This window comes from Mesoplodon densirostris, chromosome 9, assembly GCF_025265405.1.
Source record: "Mesoplodon densirostris isolate mMesDen1 chromosome 9, mMesDen1 primary haplotype, whole genome shotgun sequence".
Taxonomy (NCBI): Eukaryota; Metazoa; Chordata; class Mammalia; order Artiodactyla; family Ziphiidae; genus Mesoplodon; species Mesoplodon densirostris.
The window spans coordinates 96,600,127-96,619,748 of record NC_082669.1 but is presented as its reverse complement, the minus strand read 5'-3'; the positions used below and the strand labels follow the sequence as shown (position 1 = coordinate 96,619,748).

Here is a 19,622-nt window from a genome sequence, read left to right as displayed (position 1 = left end):
CCGATCCTAATGCTAAAATTATTGAGCATCATCAGAGAATTAAGTGCTCCAAATAAAAATGGTTTTCAGATGACAGAGTTTTACCCTTTCAAATGCCAAAACTTTCATTTTAGCAATATTGACTGGATATATATGAAAGCCAGTAAGGTTGAATTTAGTATCTTGGAAACATTCTAATGAAGGAGTTAGATGAGATCATCTCTAAGATGCCTCTACTTCTGAAATTTTCACAAGCATTTAACTAACTGTGAGATGTTACAGGGAGGACACCTGGACCTGAGATGTCTCTGCTGGCCTGTTTGTATCAACCCTGAAAGGTCCCAGGTTTTCTTAACTCTGAATCTGATGTGAGTTTTTCTGTTGCCTTCCTCACTGTCAGGTGATAAAAGTAGCACTTTTCTTTGCCACCAACATAACTTGCCCTTTGCATTTTGTTCTTTCTTACTGGGCATCGCCTGAAAAATAGGATAGCAAGTCTTGTTATAATTCCACATTAAATAAGAGTTAATAGATGAAGGTCCCTGCTAGGAGTAAAGCACCTGGGTCGTAATAAAGATTCCCCACAAGCTCAGAGATGTTTCCAGCTTCTCCGAGGTTTACAGCTGGGTTCTGGAGGCTAAAGCGGCAAGAAGTCTTATCTTTGAATAAACAAGGATTCACTGGGCTAAATTTTTTATTCTGAAATGGGTATTTAACCATTGTCATTGAATGAAGATGAAAGCTGGTCTGGACCTCTTTAGAATATCTGAATAAGTGAGCCTTGCCTAGCAGCACAAGCTGCATGATCTTTTGAAGTAATACCAGGATGCAGGAACAAGCTGTTTATCATCAGAGAAAAATCCCACTTTGCATCCTGATGTTCTCAGGCTCAGAAGATTAATCGGTCTCTCTGGTTCTCATTCCCCGGTTATATTGCTCTTTTACCTCCCTCAAATATAGACTCTGATATATGCTTTTTTGTTCAATTTTTCTCTTTCTAAGATTGCATGTTCTCTTTCATGTAGTCACTCCACTTGCTTCTTTCTTTTCATTGTATTTGGTGTCTCTGCTGTTCTGTCTTTGGGTCCAGTTCTGATTATCTTTGTATCCATTCCTCGAGGCATCTCCCAGTTTCTTCTGCTTGACCTCTCGCTGCCTCTACTTGCCCGTACTCTGTTGCTCACTGTTTCCTTTGCGGATCACTGTCTGATTAAAACAAAGTGAAGACAGAGGTACAGACAAGTTTGGGATTGCCCAGAAAGCAGATTAGCCTCATGGCCTACCTTCAGTATTTGTGCTTTTCCTGGATGTGGGCTGGAGAGGGGGTCAGCAGGGCCTCAATCCTTAGACACTGGGCAATACTCTTAACAGTCAGAGTCTTGCATACACCCTGGCGCTCCACCCCTATCAGAATGGATCTGAGAGCTTTCTTCTAGTCACCAGGAGGAAAGACCTACCCTTGTCGTCCCTGCCTACCATGTTAGGATATACATGGCTGCTCCCAGGGGTAGGAGATCCGTGAATGGGAGGGAGGTTCCCAGGACCAGTGATAGCAATGGCAGTTCATCCACCCTGCCACAAAAAATTAAAGGCACTTTTGTACTGGTAAATTGGGTCCATACTTATGTGGCACGCAACTGAAAAAAGAAAAGAAAGAAGAAGGGCACAACCTTTTTAAAGACAAATGAAAATTTCATTTTTAGTAACTAGATACTTCAACACTATTTTAGGCTGAATACAAATGAATTGTTTACCCACAAAAAGTTTTATGGCACGGACTTCATTTACAAGCAAAATCAAATATTCTCCTCACCACCACCACCCCCAAACCCGACCCTTTGCCCAGTGAGCAGTGAGGGAGTAACCTGGACAGCAACGGACTCTCCCGTTTTGCCTCATTAATGCTGCACCATACACCCCACCATCACAACCCAGTCACATTTTGTCATATTTACTCAAAGAATAATTCAGAGTGTGACATTAGTAGTGGAAGCTTGCCTGTGACTCAGTGGAACACTTCTGCCATTTCTAGACTGCTGGGAAATTTTAGGACCTAAAAATTCTGGAAGTTTCCTCTATAGTTGGCATTCTCATGGCTACCCCTGGTGTCACTCAAGAGACATTGAAAAACATCTAGATGCTGAAACCTTCATTGCTCTGTCATTTCACCTTGAATCTAACTAAAGGAGAATCACGTAAGTGGTAAATCACATAAGTGGTAAAGGCCAGAGCACTGGCCTAAAATTAAATGCTTGTTAAATGACTTTACATGGTGCCCCTGACTTTCCTAACCCATTTTAATATCTTTCATTTTTTTATTGTGGTTAAAAAACACATCATATGAAATTTACCATCCGAACCATTTCTAAGTGTACGGTACAGTAATGTTAACTACATGTACATTGTTGTGTGACAGACCTCCAGAACTTTTTCATCTTGCAAAAACGATACCTATGAAACCACAACTCTGCTTTTCCCTCTCCCCCCAGCCCCTGGCAACTACCATTCGACTTGCTGTTTCTAAGTGTTTGACTACTTTTGATACCTCATATAGGTGGAATTTGTCTTACATTTCTTTTTTTGCGGTATGCGGGCCTCTCACTGCCGTGTCCTCTCCCGTTGTGGAGCACAGCCTCTGGACGCGCAGGCTCAGCGGCCATGGCTCACGGGCCCAGCCGCTCTGTGGCATGTGGGATCTTCCCGGACCGGGGCACGAACCCGTGTCCCCTGCATCGGCAGGCGGACTCTCAACCATTGCGCCACCTGGGAAGCCCTGTCTTACATTTCTTTTTTTTTTTTTTTTTTTTTTTGCGGTACGCGGGCCTCTCACTGCTGTGGCCTCTCCCTTTGCGGAGCACAGGCTCCAGACACACAGGCTCAGCGGCCATGGCTCACGGGCCCAGCCGCTACGCGGCATGTGGGATCCTCCCAGACCGGGGCACGAACCCATGTCCCCTGCACCGGCAAGCGGACTCTCAATCACTGCGCCACCAGGGAAGCCCACCTGTCTTACATTTCTTAAGCAATGTATAAAATTTCCTTATCTAAAAAGTGGATAGAGTCCTGAAGGAGAACTACTGGTCTTACTATGTCACTCACATAATTTTATTTAACAAATACTCACTTATGGTGTAATAAAAATGTCATGATCCAGTTTCCAGGCTTAATGGAATCTTTATTATCTCATATTATCTCACCAAGGAATTTGAAGTGGCTCATGGGTTTAACAGAGAATGTTGACTTCCACAGCTGTTTATTTGTACCCAGTCTCTTTAATATTTGCCACCAAAACATCACACATGTGTTTTTGCTCATTCTGAGTTTCCAAATCATCACAAAATGAGTCCTGAATGCAGTAAATACAGTAGCCAGTCTTTAAAATGCATTTAAAGAGATGAGTCATTGTAGCGCATCCTACAATGGCAAGAAAATTTCAAACTGGGTCGTTCACAGTTGCTCCTGCTTTAGAGGTCAAGAAGAACTGGTTTTCTAGAGTCACCTTTCTGGAGTCACTCTGCCTTTAGCCTGGGGATTATTTCCAACTGGCATAGCTGCAGCCCTAGAATGCCATTCCTTGCATTCTGTGAATTCAAGCGAACGTGAATTTCATAACACTTGACTCTGCTCAGCATCTCTCAGATCAAGGCAATGCTGCCAAGGACCACCAAATATAAACGTTTGGGGGCTTTCTCTCTCTCCTCTCTCTTTGTTTTCTTTCTTCCTTGCCCCATATCCACATGACCTTTCAGAGAAAAGAGAATGCTTCTCCTAAACTGTAAGCAGCAGAAATTCCAGCGTCCAAGGGTTGCAAAGGCCCTATTCCTGAACCCATCAATTTTTTTCCTGCCCTCCCACCTCCTCCTTGCACACCAGCCAAAGGAAGCCTCCTGCTTCGTTTTTGGTAAAGAGCCTCGGAGAGGGACATTGGAACACCTACTCCAGCCAGAAAGACCACCGATGTCTGGGCTCCAAGGGCCTCTGAAATGAGACTGGCATCTAGATTTTTCCAGAGAGGCAGTACCCTTCCCATTCTCCCTGAAAGGCTCTGTGGTCTTTCTGACAGGCTAACATCCTCTGTTACTCAGATGCTTTGTATTCACCCGGGTGCTGAAGCAAACAACCTTTGCCACCAGGGAAATCTAAAAGACTTAATATTCTATACTCTGGGGTAAATTTCTCCAGGATTAATATTTCATTTTCTCCCTGCCACCAGACATTTCATCTTCCTAAGGACTAGGTCAGCAAGTGGCCCTCCCTGAGAAAACTCAGGGTCCTATGCTTTGCAACGTTAAAGCAGTGCTTGAGGAAGTGGGATTATGTTTACGGTGATGGTCATCACTCCAGCCCCTAGGATGTTTGAGAAACAAAAATAAGCTTTGCAAATTGCTTAGGTTCTGCAGAATCAGCAGGCCCCTGCTGGGACCAATCATGAACTGCCTTTGGAAGAGATAATGACTCATTCTTTCCAACGTGCTGATTGGCTGTGAGGAATGGGCGTGGCTACTGCCTCTGTCCTGCGTCCCATAGGTGAAGGAAAGTTAAGGTGGGCCTCCAGCAAGAGTTTGTCCCGTGACAAAAAGGAATGTCTTGGGGACTTTTTTTTTCTGCTTTGGAGGCCCAGCCTCAAGGCAAATTATAATGGGAAACCAATTAGAAGGAAAGCAATTTGAACAGAGTTAAGGTGCCAGGTCCTGGGAGAAGAGACCAGCCCTATTTGAAGTCTCCATGGTCTGCTGACAAACTCGGGGGTTTGTTTTAAGGGAAGCGGGGGGGACTAGATTTTTTAAGGAAAGGGGGTACAGCCAGCACAGGTAGAAAGCGAAAGTGGTACTGCCCAAAACAGGCCATCAGAGAGAGGAAAACTGATGGAGGGCACGATAGACGGCAGCCAGACAGCTGCAGCAGAGGTGTAATCTTGATTAAGGGGGCTTTTGCTGAGCTTTGGAATGAAGTTACTCCATTACTGATCAAGCAAAGAGAGAGCCATTATGCCCCCGTTTATCATCCTTTCCCGCTTCCTTTTTGCTGGGCATAAAACTATGCTCACCAATCCCACCTAAAACCGAAGGCGAGGAGGCCGGCCTTTGTTGCAAACAGGGGCTCACCTGCCCTCCTGTTCTGCTCTTAAGACGAAAGAGGACTCTTGGAAGCCGAGGAAGGTGAAAGAAGTGTTTCTGGAGGGAGGCGAGCGTCGCCAGCAGCACAGGCACTCGGCGGGCACGGGCTCCGAGGGGAGGAGGTCCAGGATGGGCTTGCTGAGGGGCCTCCTCCGAGCCAGGAAGCTGCTGCTCGTCATCTTCGTGCCGCTCCTCCTGCTGCCTCTGCCCATGCTCCACCCCAGCAGCGTGAGTACCAGTCGGTCCCCTCCTTGGGCCAGGGGGTCAGATGGGAGGTCAGAGGGGAGGTCGGTGGAGGCAGTGGGGTGCTCGTGCAGCGCCTCAGCATTCTTCTGTTGGTGTAAAGAAATGGAAATGCTTTCCTGGAGGAGGCTAACATACTTTCTGCCTAAAAACTGCCATGTTCATCCCTTCACCCCATTCCCAGTCCCCCAGCCCCATGGACCCCAGCCAGGACTGAGATAAGAGGAAGGGCGATGGCTGGAGTGGCTGATCTGTGTGACACAGAGCAGTGGGCCAGGCGGACACCCGATAAAGAGAAGGGTGCTCTGGAGAGCCGGTATTTGCCAGGAGTCAACATGTGACTGTCCATATGGGAGAGCAACTGGACATGCAGGAAGACCTCCCAGTAGAGGAGGGTCGGGGAGGGAGGGGACTGTGGACCCCGGCCTGAGGTGCACTGCGGTGGGGTCCCCGGCCGGGCTCTTGTGCATCTAGCCAGGGTCTGTGGGTGACCACGGTGGGCTCTGGTAACCAGGATTTGAAACTCTTAATCTCTCAAGTTCCTTCTGAACTTTAAGTTGAAAGCGCAGCTTGGCAGCCTGCCCTGGTCCCATGCATATGGCCCTTTGATTATTTGTATCCTCTGTGTTTTCTTCTCTGTGCTCTTGAAGGAGAGACAGCAAATGACTCGATAAAAAAGAATAAGAGACCCCAACTCTAGACTGTGGCCCAATTTTTTGTCCAGGTTCGTGTGAGCAGAAGAGCCTGAGCTCTGGCTCTGCTTCTGAGACCGTCCTTTGCCGTCCTTGCCTTCCTCCGGCTCCTTTTCTCCCTCCTCCCTCTCCTCTTCCTCCCAGTGGCTTTACCCCTTCCCCTAGCTGGCACTACCCTTGAGACTTTAGGAAAAATAAGCTAAGAAAGGTTAATCTTGTTGTGGGAGGGGAAGGGTGTCTTCCACTCAGCTCCCAGAGTAACCTTGTAACCAAGATTAAGTTATACAGTTAAAGGGGATTAGAATGGTTTCTTAAAAACAAACTGGCTTAAATCTTTAGTAGAATAAAAACTCAGAGCACCAGGGAGCTGCTGATGAAAACCGGGCTGGGATTAGCAGACAGTGATTGGTGCTGAAAGCTTTCCCGGCGTAGACACTAGTCCATTTCCGGCTTTGTCCCAGTAGGCTGATTTTCTTTCCTTTTCATGTTTTTGTTTTGTTTTGTTTTGCTCACTGTCAGATGGGTTAAGGGAATGCCAACCAAGTGGCACCTGCTCTTCTCACTAGCAGCATCAGGCACCCCCCGTGTCCCCTGAGTCAGCCCCATCTCTGGGGACCATGAATCCAGGGGGTAGTGCTGCCATTTAATTCTGGGAGCCTGTCTTGGAGCTTCTCAGTTACCAATGACTAGTGAGAAGTACTAACATGAAGAAGAAAACAAAATAACAAATTATTGAAGCAGACAAAAAAAAATCTATAAATGTGACAGAAGAAGGATGTTGTGGAAAAAAAAAAAGAGGAGAGACAAGGAAGGAAAGGTAAGCCTCTGCTCTGTTGGGGTCAATCAAAATTCTTGAATAGGTTTTTAAAGATGGACTCACTGAGGGCTTCCCTGGTGGCGCAGTGGTGGAGAGTCCGCCTGCCGATGCAGGGGACATGGGTTCGTGCCCCGGTCCGGGAGGATCCTGCGTGCCGCGGAGCGGCTGGGCCCATGAGCCATGACTGCTGAGCCTGCGCGTCCGGAACCTGTGCTCCGCGGCGCGAGAGGCCACAACAGTGAGAGGCCTGCGTACCGCCCAAAAAAAAAAAAAAGAAAGATGGACACACTGAGACCAAGAGACATTGCCCTTCCTTGACCTAGCCCCTTCTATCCAACTAAGTTTCACCTTAGGGCAGGGTTTCTCAACAGCCCCACAGTTACATTTGGGGGTGGGGGGAGATAGTTTTCTGTCGTGAGGGGAGGGCCGTGCTGTGCTGTGCATTGTAGGATGTTTAGCAGCATCCCTGGTCTCTACCCATCAGGTGCCAGCAGCACACAGGCACCCCCTGCAATTGTGACAGACAAAAATGCTTCCAGATATTACCAAATATTCCCTGGGGGGCAAAATTGGCTCCAGCTGAGAACCAGTGCCTTAAGAAAATAGAAATATGCTACCTCAGAGCTTCCCAGTCTGTGCTCATGGGTAGCCCTCGGGACAGCTAGATGGAGCCTGGGTGGCCAAAGCCCTCAGACCTGGATGCAGCCTGCTCACCACTCACTCCAGTGTGCCCTGCAAAGATGATTCCTCCGTGTGTCACAGTGTCAGTAAGATGCTTCTTCTTCTTCCTCTGCAATGACGCAGAAGCACCTTGAGGTCACAGTAGGCACAAACCACCACGGGGACTGGCTCTCATCTATGCGGCCCCCTTGCATCACACTTAGATTCTGATATTTAATCCTTAAGATCCCTAAATAGCCTTGTTTGCTCTGGGCTGGAACAGAGAAATGATCTGGGCAAGAGCTCCTGGCCTGCAGTTCTGATGGTTCTTCAAAGTGACAAGCTGCAGCTGCATTTTAGGAAGGATTAGTATGACCTCCCCTTTTTTCCTGCCCAGCTCTCTAAAGCCAGGGGCCCAGACTTGATTTCCCATATACAGAAGAGGAGGGGCAAGAGGGGGGCATCTGTAACTAAGCCCAGCTTCAGCATCCCGGTGGGATAAAAGTTACACTCAACTCCCAAGCTAAATTTTCAAAAGCCCTTCCAGTCATTTATGACACCAAATTACATGACCTCAAGCTCCTTCCAGTGGAATCTGAATGGTATTTCATCGGGGTGGTCAGACTGTAGGGAAAGAAGCAGATGCAAACATCAGTTAGTAGCAGGGTCAGGGAGCATCCGCTGTGGGCAAATGCCACTTTAGAACTCGCTCCTTTATTTGTCAACAGGAGCAGAAAAGAACTGACAATACTATCCCTTAAAGGCACTGCCCGAGTATGCACCAATCCCTACATTCCTGCGGACCAGTGGCAGCGATAAGAGGCTGGCGGTTTCCAGAATATTTTCTCCAGTAGATAAGAGAGACCTGTTAGCCAGCAGAGGAGCCCAGTTCAGTTCACCAACATTGACTGAGCTACCTGCCAGACGCAGGGACACAGGATCCTGTAAACAAACTTCACAGAGTATTCTGGGTTATCTGAATATACGCTTCCCTACTGAATTTTGAGACAGTTGAGAAGGGGCAAAAGGAAGTTTATGTAAATTCCATGGGTGTACTGAGTGCGAGGCAGATGGAAAGGCCATCTGAAGGTGGTCTCTTGGCCATTTTTCTAATGAAAGTTAGAAAGCTCTAAGGAAAGTTCAGATAAAAATGATGGCAGTTTATCCTGTTCTTTTTTTTTTTTTTTTTTTTTTTTGCGGTACGCGGGCCTCTCACTGTTGTGGCCTCTCCCGTTGCGGAGCACAGGCTCCGGACGCGCAGGCTCAGCGGCCATGGCTCACGGGCCCAGCCGCTCCGTGGCATGCGGGATCTTCCCAGACCGGGGCACGAACCCATGTCCCCTGCATCGGCAGGCGGACTGTCAACCACTGCGCCACCAGGGAAGCCCTATCCTGTTCTTAATACTGCTGGATGAAGGTGGCTTGGTGACTTCCTCCAGTAACTTATTCTAATTCCTAACAATAGTTACAATCAAAAAGTTTACCTTGGCTTACCCAAATTCTCCTAATTCAAACCAGAATGATGCATGGTAGAAAGAAATAGCTCTTGGTCTCTCTCCCTTCCTTTTCTCTCCTTCCTTTGCTCCTGGACCTGTAATGACCAAGCCAAGAAAGACTGAAGGTTCTTTGTAAGGAATAAGGGCTTCTCAGTGAGGGAAAGACATTCGATCTCCTTTTCTTCAACTAGAAACAACACTTGCCATTCTGTCTCTTTCCCAGGAAGGAGATGGGAATAAGTGAGCTCAAGTGGGCTGAAGGGCTTTGAACTCCTTTAGGTATTTTTATTTCTGCAGTAAAGGGAGCATTTCTCTAAATTGCATTCTTTTTCAAATGGAGCCCTTTTCCCCCTCAGTATTGGTTCTGTTGTCTTATCAGCACTTTCAAAAGCTTTAACTTCTCTCCGATCTTTTGGCCCCAGAGGAAATCTCAGTGGGAGCTACAGTCAACAATTGTTGCGCCCAGTTCCCATTCCTCAACCCCCAACCCCATAATCCATGCATATCAGGAGGGAACAAGGTTCCATCCAGCCAGGCTGGGTTAATCACTCCTGACGCCCTGCACTGATGGTGGCGACCTTTTGTAACTTTTGTGTAAGAGTTTGAGGACGCTTGTTCTGAACCCAGGGGAGAGATAAACAGAACAAGATTTGGCAGGTTCCTTGATCACCAGCCAGCCTCAGGGCAGGTCAGACCTGAGCCCAGTGGGTTTAGAGCTAGGTATAAACAGAGGAGTCCACAGCCAGCATGGATCTTCTATTCAGTGGCCCTCCGGAGTCCATTGTTAAAACCCTTGGACAGTGACCTCTCCCAAGAGTAAGCCAGTGACCTTTCTCACCACCATTAATCAGCACCATTGGGGGCAACCAGCATTACTGGAGCTAAGGTTAAGGAGGACTGATTTTTTATAAGAATGTTGTACTTATTTATTCTGCACACCCCACGGTTGTACAACCAGCAGAGGGAGTGGGCTGGGGAAAACCCTGGTAAATTTCCAGGCCTTCCCTTCCAGATAGACAGCACTCCTACTCTCTTTGTCAGAAGGAAGTTTCCATGTGCATCAGGAAGTGGAGTGTCCCAGACACTGGTTAGGGCACTGGTTCTCAACAAGGGATGATTCCCTCCGCTCCCCCCTGCCGCCAAAGGACATTTGGCAATGTCTAGAGACATTTTTGGTTGTCACAGTTGGGAAGGTGCTACAGACATCTAGTGGGTAGAGGTCAGGGATGCTGCTAAACATTTTACAATACACAGGACAGCTCTCCCCACCAACCCAGCAAGGAGTGATCCAGCCCCAAACGGGCCAGTTTCAGAACTCACATGTGAATCAATTACACAAATTAATCCCCACCTTCAGCTACCCCAAGAACCTCTAGTATCTGATCAATCTGACACCAAAATATCCTTCCTAGACCCAGTTAAAACTGTGAACTACACCTTTATAGTACATGATCTGGACACCGCAGTTAATTTCAGTCCTTACCCTGCTCAGTTTCAGGAACCAACCGAGCTGTGATAGCATAACAGTCCGGTGGCCACCCTGTTGCAAACCAGTGCAAACCACATGCCAGGCATCAGTCGCCCCAAGGAGCAGCCATAACTTCACCCACCAAAATACAATGGCATGTATCCACCAAACTTCTCTGCCAAGTCCACCTTTGCACCTCCCAGAACTGTCTTCCAGTGCCCACGTTTGAGTCCATGTGCCTCCTGCCTCTGCCCTGGGTCTCTTTTGGATCCTCGGTGGCAGTGGCTGTCCCTGTGACTAACCACCCACTTTCCTCCCCTTCCAGGAGGCTGCGTGTGCTTATGTGTTGATCGTGACTGCTGTGTACTGGGTGTCCGAGGCGATGCCTCTTGGAGCTGCAGCCCTGGTGCCTGCCTTCCTCTACCCGTTCTTCGGAGTCCTGCGATCCAGCGAGGTTAGACCATTAGTAGCCCCCTGCTTGGTCCCTGCTGGGCCAGTGAAAGAGGGCTCAAGGTGAAGGGAGACTCACAAAGCAGTTGAGGAGGGGGCTTCTTTCACCCTCTGGAACAACCCATTAGCACTAAGCCTTTGCACCTGCTGTTCTGGACCCTGAGCTCCTTTCCTTCAACCCATGACCTTCATCTCTGTCAAACTGCCTCTTTCAGGAAGCCTTTTGGTTAATCACATCCAATTGTCCCTTCAGCCTGAAACCCTTTAGGAACTGTATGCTTGGCACATTCAACCAGACTGCTGTTACTCTTTCTCTGTCTTCTGATTGTCCATTAAACTCTAAGCACTCAAAGGCAGGAAATCAGGCCTCCCAGGTCCTTGGAATCTCATGATGAAGCTGAGCCCGTATGGAGTAGGTGCTCAATAAATGCTTGCCGACAGAGAGACTTACCGTGTTTCCCTGAGTCCTGACAATGTCTTCACTTTCTCTAAAAGACATTTCTGTCCCTTCTTCCCCAACTCAAGATTACTGCATATTCTTTCCTTGACTGCTGTCTACCTAGAATCTCTCCTCTGTTCACTCTCTCTCTCTATGGCATTCTTAAAATTCTAACAGAAATTGTCAACAGGAAGCCCAGGGTGGTACCCATGCAAACAGTTAAGCCTACCACAAATAGGAAAGAAGAAAATCACAGCCAGAAACCTGGAGCAAGATGAAGAACGGTCTTCATTCATTAACACCTGGTTCCACTTGGATTATCTCCTTATAGCACCTGGTCTCCGCTGAGGGTTTCTGAAGGAGATTAAATGGTAGAGGTTAGTTAAGGACAGAGGCACAGAAGAAAGAGGAAAGGGAACTAATGTTTGAATTCCTACTAAGAATCAGGCACTGCACCAGAAGTGCTGTATTAGTTAATACTCCCGAGATGTCTACAAGGTAGATATTAATATTTCCATTCTTGGGGCTTCCCTGGTGGCGCAGTGGTTGAGAGTCCACCTGCTGATGCAGGGGACACGGGTTCGTGCCCCGGTCCAGGAAGATCCCACATGCCGCGGAGCGGCTGGGCCCATGAGCCATGGCCGCTGAGCCTGCGCATCCGGAGCCTGTGCTCCGCAACGGAAGAGGCCACAACAATGAGAGGCCCGCGTACCACAAAAAAAAAAAAAAAAAAAAAAAAAAAATTTCCCTTCTACGGATGAGGAAAGAGTTTCAGAGTTAAGAAACTTACCCAAGATCACAAAGTAGGAAATAGCAGAATTGGATTCAAACTCATACCTGTCAGATTTCAAAGTCTATGCACTTGCTTACTGTACCATAAGAAAAACACTCCATAATGTATTATGTAGCTTCATGGTGAGTTAATACTAAGAACTGTACATCTCTTCACCTGTGTGATGTGAGGAAGGAATAATGAACCTGGGTCCATGGGATGCCTTAACCATGGATAACAGAATTTTTTTTTAAGTCCAGAGATAAAAATTAGGCTACCCCCTAATTGCTGTACTTGACTACAAATTCACAAGTTGTCCTTCTACTGCATGGACTCAACTGGCTGGTTTTTGTTTGTTTGTTTTGGTTTGGGGCAGTTTGGTTTGGAGGCTGTTGGTACATCAGTTCGTTTGTTGGCATTTAGTAATCATAATAGCCTCAGACTCTCCAAAAAGGATAGCATCCCCAAAACCCTCAGCAGTGCTTTGATTCCTGGAGATGGGCCCAACACCAGTATCCTGGGGACCCACATAAAAGCTAGCCTGGGACCTGAAGCACTAGGCAGTCACTCCAAATATCCCCCTTCCTTTGTGGAAAGAGAACAGGTAGTTTGGGTCTGTGTTCATGCCTAAAAGAACAAGCACCAATATTACTTTTCTTTTCTTTTTTTTAACATCTTTATTGTAGTATAATTGCTTTACAATGGTGTGTTAGTTTCTGCTTTATAACAAAGTGAATCAGTTATACATATACATATGTTCCCATATCTCTTCCCTCTTGCATCTCCCTTCCTCCCACCCTCCCTATCCCACCCCTCTAGGTGGTCACAAACCACCAAGCTGATCTCCCTGTGCTATGCGGCTGCTCCCCACTAGCTAGCTATTTTACGTTTGGTAGTGTAATATTACTTTTCTTAAGAGAAACATAAATGAACTTGTCCTGCAGATTTCTCTTTAAAATTGTGAAAGCGAAAGCCAATGAGTCCGGAGGTGAAAGCAGAGAGCAGAGGAAGAAGTGAAGTTATAGAAAGAATTGAAACTTTAGTAACATTTTTAAAGTGAGCTAACTATTCATTAAAAGACTGATATCTTTGTATTTCACTACAGGCAGCCCAAAAGCCCACAGTATGCCTTAGTCTTAAAGTAGATGATGTCTCTATTTCCCCAAGGGCCTCCTGCAGTGGAATCTTATAGACAGGTGGGCCAATCAGCCCCTCCACACACTAGGGATGTTGCTAGGCAACAGTTCATCCTAGGGCCTGCCCCTCTGCACAGCCAGGAAGGCTCAACCTATAAGGAGTCTAGGGAGGCAGTTGTTTTCAAAGGCAACAGGACTTTGTAAGGAGAAAAAGAAGACTTTCCAGGGAGAGATTGGGTGTTGCTATCGCTGGGGCTGGAAGTGGAAAACACTGGAGAAGCCAGGGGCCAATTTTATCATTTGAGGAGAAAAACCCTACCCCATCTGTCTGATAAAGTGGCTTTGGCTGGTGATATTTAACAGCTGAGCTCCAGAGAGCAGTTTAGGCCAAATATAATCTGTTTAGCTAGCCTTTTAAACTCAGATTAAAGGACATGCCGATCAGGTAGAGGACATGGGTTATAGCCCTTTGTGAGCCAGTTGACTTTGCAGACAGAGAAAATATCTATTCCACAGCCACCGACTTCTCCCCTACAGCAGCATGTGCCATGGCTCCCTGGGAAAGGCTAGGCCTGGGGTCTGCAGGAGCCCCCTACTCCAGACAAATCATCCACTTGTCACTCCCCAAACCCACCTTGTGCTTGCCCAGCCCCTTGCCGGGACTCAAGCCATTCTTCCACTTTGGAAAGTTCTCTCCAATTCCTTCAGCTTTTAAGATCCTACCCAATTACCCTGTTGGTTGAAGCCTTTCCAAAAACCTCAGCTAAAAGTGTTGTTCCCTTCCCTTGGAGCCCCCTGATACCTTTGTCCTTTTAACGGTACATGAGATACATCAGATATAAACTTGCTGTGGACACGTCCTCTCTCCATCCAGATTTCACGCCCTCTAGGATTTACGATATCTTATGCATTCGGGCCATTCTTGCACTAGCCCTTAGTTCTTTTTTTTTTTTTTTTTTTTGCGGTACGCGGGCCTCTCACCTCCGTGGCCTCTCCCGCTACGGAGCACAGGCTCCGGACGCGCAGGCTCAGCGGCCATGGCTCACGGGCCCAGCCGCTCCGCGGCATGTGGGATCTTCCCGGACCGGGGCAAGAACCCGTGTCCCCTGCATCGGCAGGAGGACTCCCAACCGCTGCGCCACCAGGGAAGCCCTAGTTCATGTTTCTTGATGGTGTGTCAGTAGTGTACTCTCCATATGAAGGAAGGCATGTGAATAGGATCAGTGTGACCCTGAATCTGTGGCTTTTGTCCCTCAGGTTATTCAGTCAACATTCAGAAAAATATTTTGAGTGCATGATACAATATGGACGATGTTACAGATACCTTGCTGGTGACAAAAATGAAAAAAAATACCATTTCTGGGACTTCCCTGGTGGTCCAGTGGTTAAGACTCTGTGCTCCAAATGCAGGGGGCACGGGTTCAATTCCTGGTCTGGGAGCTAAGATCCCACATGCTGTGTGGTGCAGCCAAAAAAAGAAAAAAAAATTTTTTTAATATATCATTTCTGCGCTCTTGAATCTCATAGCTAATGCTTTGGGTTCCCCCTAGGGCTGGATGTGTGCATATAAATGGTTAAATTTTACAGTGATGAATTGTCAGTCTGCAGGTATTAAGAGTTCAGTGTGTGCAAAGCTTAGACTGTCTTCTATCAGCCGAACTCAGGTGCTGAAAAGAGACAGAAAATGGTCAAAATGGCTCCTGACCTTGAGAAGTTTCTACTCTAGCAGAGAGAAAGTATAAACCACATGGAATAACACAGAAGACCCTATGCAGTAATGCCTCCTTTTCTGGCCTTGCAGACCCCAATTTACACAATTTCACGTGAGGGAATGTTCTATATAAATGAAATTTACCCTGTCGAGTGCCCAAACTTTATATTGACCACTTTTTGACTGAGGTCTTTCCACAAAGCTTTATAATTTCCCTGGTCTTTTTTTTTTTTTTTTTTTTTGCGGTACGCGGGCCTCTCACTGTTGTGGCCTCTCCCGTTGTGGAGCACAGGCCCCGGACGCGCAGGCTCAGTGGCCATGGCTCACGGGCCCAGCCGCTCCGCGGCATGAGGGATCTTCCTGGACCGGGGCACGAACCCCTGTCCCCTGCATCAGCAGGTGGACTCTCTACCACTGCGCCACCAGGGAAGTCCTCCCTGGTCTTTTAAACAAATGTTGCTGAATATAAATTAACTTTTTTTTGGAGCCTTCGATATTTCCAGGGATAACAATTTCTCAATCAGAGAAATGTGGGCTGCATGATAGCACAGTTGAGTAACTTGAGTGCTGGTTGAATAGCTGAACCGAAAGGATCTGAGTAACATGTTGGCATCGCGCTGGAGAGAGAGCACAGATGAAAATAAGAAAGGCACGTTATCGGATTGCAGATGACTCAAAGCTAGATGCACTAGCTAATGTACAGTGACAGAATCAATGCTGCCAGGAAGAGACAATGGACTGGAAGGGAAGTCCAGGCAAAATGAAGCTTAATAAGGATAAATGTTAGCAGTGTGTGTGAAAAAGATCTTTGGCTTTCAGCTGAGTATAGACTCAGTGGGAGTCGGCTCTCTGTCCAGGGTGGCCGCCAGAATGCCAGGCCTTTACCACATGTCAGGCGCAGTGGGAGGCCCTTTACATGCACTGTATCTTTTAATCCTCTGTGAAGTGGCTGTTATTTTTATCTTTGTTTTACAGAGGAGGAAACTGAAGTTCAGAGAGGTTAAGTAACTGACTCAAGGTGATACAGCTAGTAAGTAGTAGAGCCAGGACTTGAAGCCAGAATTGCCTGACCCCAGGACTTTCACCCTTAACTGCTAGCCAGTATGTACTGAAATCTGCTCAATTAATAAACGTATGTGTTCAGAGCAGGAAATTCTGGATAAGGAGCTCATTCAGAGGCAGGCAGCCAAGGTGTCTGAAATCTAGAAGCTAAGTCACATGAGGAATGAAGAAAAGCCTCAAGAGGGGCATGATTTCTGGCTTGTACAGCTCAACATACCAGGCTCAAAGGGTCAAACCAGAACCAGAGTCAAAGCACCATAAGGTAGATCCCCTCTCTGGGAGGGAAGACCCTGAAATGGGGGCCACACGTGGTCCTGGTGTTCCTGTCCCCAGAAGCACAAGCCAGATGACCACGTCAAGCGTACTAGAGGTAGACTCTGTGCCTTGGGAGAGGGCCTGGGCTCTAAGGGCCCCTTGACTTTAGGATTCTATCGCCTTGTAAGCATCCAGCTTCTGCTCCCCTCTGCTGGTGTACAGAGCTCAGTCCTGTATTTCCGATTTGTTTTTAGGTCTGTTTTTTTGTTTTGCCTCCATTGTGACTCGTTACTGTCATCATATACGCCTTGAAAGTCCTCTAAGCCTTTCTACTGTGTTACCTGTGTCAATCAAGTGAGCTGAGATTCACTGTTTATAGGAGAATGGCATAGATGCGGGGACCAAGCGGCTCTCTGGGGAACTGAAGAGCATGGTTTGAACACTGGGACTTGTAAAGAGCCTCAGAGATGCCCAGGGTCAGGACCTACTTCTGGTAGTGATTACACCTGCTCTCTATCTACCCCCCAACACGTGCACCGACGCACGCACGCGCATACAGACACGCTCCTTCTGCTGTCACAGTGGCCCAGCACTGCAGGCTTCTAGCAAGTCTAATTCAGATTCTAGCTCCTGCCAAGGCAAGAGAGGCAGCAAGGCAGCTCCAGCTGGAGAAACAAAACAGCCTCTACAGCCATGTGATACTTGAGTCTGATGTCATGAAATCTGCTTCCCTGTTTGCTCCTGATCTTTCTGACCCACTGGATTCCTGACCAGTGCCTAGACCCTGACTTGCTGTGTGTAAACCTGGGGGCATTTCGTATATCACTTTCCACTCTGCCTTTCTGGCCTCTACTCACTATGGAGGCTGACACCCCTACCTCCACCCCCCAGCCACACATACAGGCCTGTGAGGATACAGGCTGAGCATCTGTGCCCAGCTACCCACCCTCACCCACAGCCATCCAGACACAGGCCAGAGCTGAGCCCACACCCAGGCCATACGTGGGCCCGATACCAGGAACCCAAAGATCTTGCAGCCTTTTGAGGCCAAGTTGATGTTTCCATAGGAAGAGCTACAGGGGCAGATCATTCAGTCTTGAAGAAACTGGGGACACCTTATGAGTCAGCATTTCCAAGCTCTGCAGGAGCTGGGCTGACTTCGGGTCAGGTCAGCAACCATCTGGGTCTCTCTGCTTTAGACATCTCTAGGGTAGGGTTTACAAAGAATGTTTTTTAAACAACAAAACCTTTCCTTTAAAGTAAATCTTAGGAAAATCAATACACGAAGCAGATGGAAGGGGAAGTCCTGCTCTGATTAGGCACGGGGGGCCCAGAGCCCTGGCTGCCTGGGCCCTTCCCTCCCAGTACCTCACGGCCACCCTGTTCCCACAGCTGCCGCTGAAGTTTCAGAGGCAGTGAGTGGTTTGAAAACCTCTGTCCTCAGGGAAAACAGACAGGTGGTTAGGAGGGGGTCTGAGCCCGCAGAGACTTACCAGCAGAAACAGCATTCCTGCCCCCAGGGAAAGGCGGAGAGGCAGCCACGCTGGACTTGGCTGCATTGCCAGGGTGGTGGTTGGAATGGTGTCGCGAGGGGCTTCAGCTCTGATGGGGGTTTAGCTCAGCCCGGAGGGGGGCCAGCCCAGGCATCCCATCCTGGGGTCGCAGCAAAATTGTTCAGATGAACCAAAAGAGCCTCAAAAGAAGTCCGTTTCCAGAGACCACCACTGGTCTCCTGAGGGAATGCCACATTCCTGCCACGTGAAGAGGCACACCCACAGCAACTGGCAAGGAGAGCCTAGGTGTGTGCAGCCAGCAGCAGCGTGCTGATTGGTTGCATTTCTGACGGGGCCCATACAACGCCACCAATGCCTACGTCAGGACACATTCAGATCCACGCGTTCTGCCAGTCTCTGGCTGCCACCACTATAAGCAAGGACACTGGCAATGTGGAGAGGGTCAGGATCCAAGTTGGGAGTAGGGGAGAACTGAGTTTGAATCCAGTTTTCTCACTAACTAGTCTTGAGCAAGTTGTGCGTTGACTGAAATAAAAGTTGCACGTTAAGTTTTATTTGGGGAACTTACTGAGGACCATGGCCTGGGAGACACCCTCTTAGGTAACTGAGGTACTGCTCCTAAGAGGTAAGGTAGGAGCCAGGAAATATATGAATTTTTTTTTCTGGAAAAACATGTAGTCAGATATCAAAAGACTACTGCTAATCACAACAGCCATCTCAAGTTAATGATTTTAGTGCTTTTCTATCTATGGGAAGAAGTAAGAATCTGGGGTCATTGAAATGATCCCTTAGATATGCATCTTAACTATTTAGAGCCAGTACCCGAAGTACAGAATGCTTCCTGTTTTTCTCCATCCTGAATTCCCCTCAGGGTGCATGACTGCAATGGCTAATGGCTTGATCCTTATAGAACTGGAATGGCAGGCAACATTCTTTTCTTTACATGTGTAACCTCTCTAAACTGCCATTTTACTCATCTGGAAAATAAGAATAATAGGCATACCCACCTCATGGGGAGTTGTGAGGATGTTAGACCGATCTGAGTGACAGAGTGCCCATCACAGCACGCAGCTTATCTGCACGAATGACTCATTGGTCCATCTGTCTTCCTCCCTGACGATGGCCCTGTTCTTAGTGAGAAAAGCACTGAACTGAGATCAACATCCAGATTTCCATTCTCCTCAAACTTCTAGGATTAAAGCCACAACTCCCCTCACCTTCCCATTAAAAAAAAAAAAAAAAAAAAAACTTTGTAAAAACATTAAAACCTGACATATCCAGAGAGCAATAAATAATTCCATGATCAAAAAGAGTGATGTTTTTAAAAGCTCATCACTAACAGATGTCACGTGCAATTTACTAACAATGAACGAGTTCGTTAAAAGACTACATTGGTCAACACTTCTGTCCTTGTGCCTCAGTCCAGGCTGGGTTAGAAAACTCTTGAGATGTACTCACCCTTCACTTAAGAAAGTTTGGGGGAGTCTTTGTCTTTTAGGTCCACCTTGCTCCTTCTTACTTCATTTCTTTCTCTTATTCCCCCACGTGGTCATGCTGGCATACCTGATTCCTAACCCTCAATCTCATCTTGAAGCGTTTCATCTTTTCACTTCTTTAACAATAATAATGGACCATTACTGAGCACTTCCTGTGTGCCAGGCCTGTCTTGCATCATCTTACTTAAGGCCCATATGGATTCAATGTGTTGTGTATTACTACGTAAAAGGTTGAAATGATGGGGGAACAGGGGTTCAGTATTTGGTCCAAGAATATACAACTCACCTGCGGGGAGCAAGCATTTGAACCCAGGT

General features: G+C 47.4%; 1 protein-coding gene across 1 annotated transcript in view; it reads left to right on the top strand.

Annotated features, from left to right (window-relative positions):
* Positions 1-5,225: 5,225 nt before the first annotated feature.
* SLC13A4 (solute carrier family 13 member 4) overlaps positions 5,226-19,622 on the top strand; it is a 39,741-nt gene continuing 25,344 nt past the window's right edge. The window contains exons 1-2 of the mRNA XM_060108019.1: positions 5,226-5,324; positions 10,798-10,926. Of these exons, the coding sequence (XP_059964002.1) occupies positions 5,226-5,324; positions 10,798-10,926 (228 nt within the window). The remainder of the gene's footprint in view (positions 5,325-10,797; positions 10,927-19,622) is intronic.